Raw genomic sequence first — 713 nt, 5'->3', positions numbered from 1 at the left:
CATTAAGCCTGCACGATGAACTCAATCCTCTTCTCTCAAATTTCATACGATATCATGTATATTAACATCGACTCTCCCCTGGGGCTTTATCCCTTCTATCATGAAATTTTAGAACATCCATAAACACGAGGAAGCAGCTGGTACCAGTGCCGCTCGAATGCCTCTTTCTGTAATGAAACTTGAAAATTCACTCCGTAGAGTTTTTCTCGAGATTGTTTTTCCTTTTTTTTTGCTCCAGTCGTCTTCAATGACATTGTCCGACGTGGCTTTTGTATGAACTTGTGCAACGTCATTTTGGATGAATTAAATTGTACTTTAAGTCCGTTCACACAGGCCGTCTTCTCTTCTACACCGCTAATTATGTGGCGTATTGATCACTATGTCGTGTGTACTAAAATGAAGACCATTGTATTTACATTAAAGGATCAAAAGGTTTTTTGCTCCACCAGAATGAGAATAAGGATTAGGGGGTAGTGAAATATGGCGCGCGGGATCCGTAGACTTTTGAGTGATGGCCATTCTCTGTTAGGGATACACGTCACTCGTATTATAAACAAGGTGGGACAATTGCATTCTTTAGAAGTTATTTCTGTATTTATCTTGACGTAAATGAATAACCTACTTACTGACCTTTTCTCTTTGTCTTTTTCCAGATGGCGGCCATATGTCTCTGCAGGGACTTGCTCATCATGTAAGTACACATATACACACGT

General features: G+C 39.8%; 1 protein-coding gene across 1 annotated transcript in view; it reads left to right on the top strand.

Annotated features, from left to right (window-relative positions):
* Window positions 1–653: 653 nt before the first annotated feature.
* LOC119588540 (galactosylceramide sulfotransferase-like) overlaps window positions 654–713 on the top strand; it is a gene marked incomplete at its 5' end in the record, with an annotated part of 93,994 nt that continues 93,934 nt past the window's right edge. The window contains 1 exon segment of the mRNA XM_037937180.1: window positions 654–691. Within this exon segment, the coding sequence (XP_037793108.1) occupies window positions 654–691 (38 nt within the window).

This window comes from Penaeus monodon, chromosome 24 (genome assembly GCF_015228065.2).
Source record: "Penaeus monodon isolate SGIC_2016 chromosome 24, NSTDA_Pmon_1, whole genome shotgun sequence".
In the NCBI taxonomy this organism is placed as follows: domain Eukaryota; kingdom Metazoa; phylum Arthropoda; class Malacostraca; order Decapoda; family Penaeidae; genus Penaeus; species Penaeus monodon.
The sequence above is the reverse complement of the archived record's forward strand: the minus strand, read 5'-3'. Positions and strand labels throughout refer to the sequence as shown.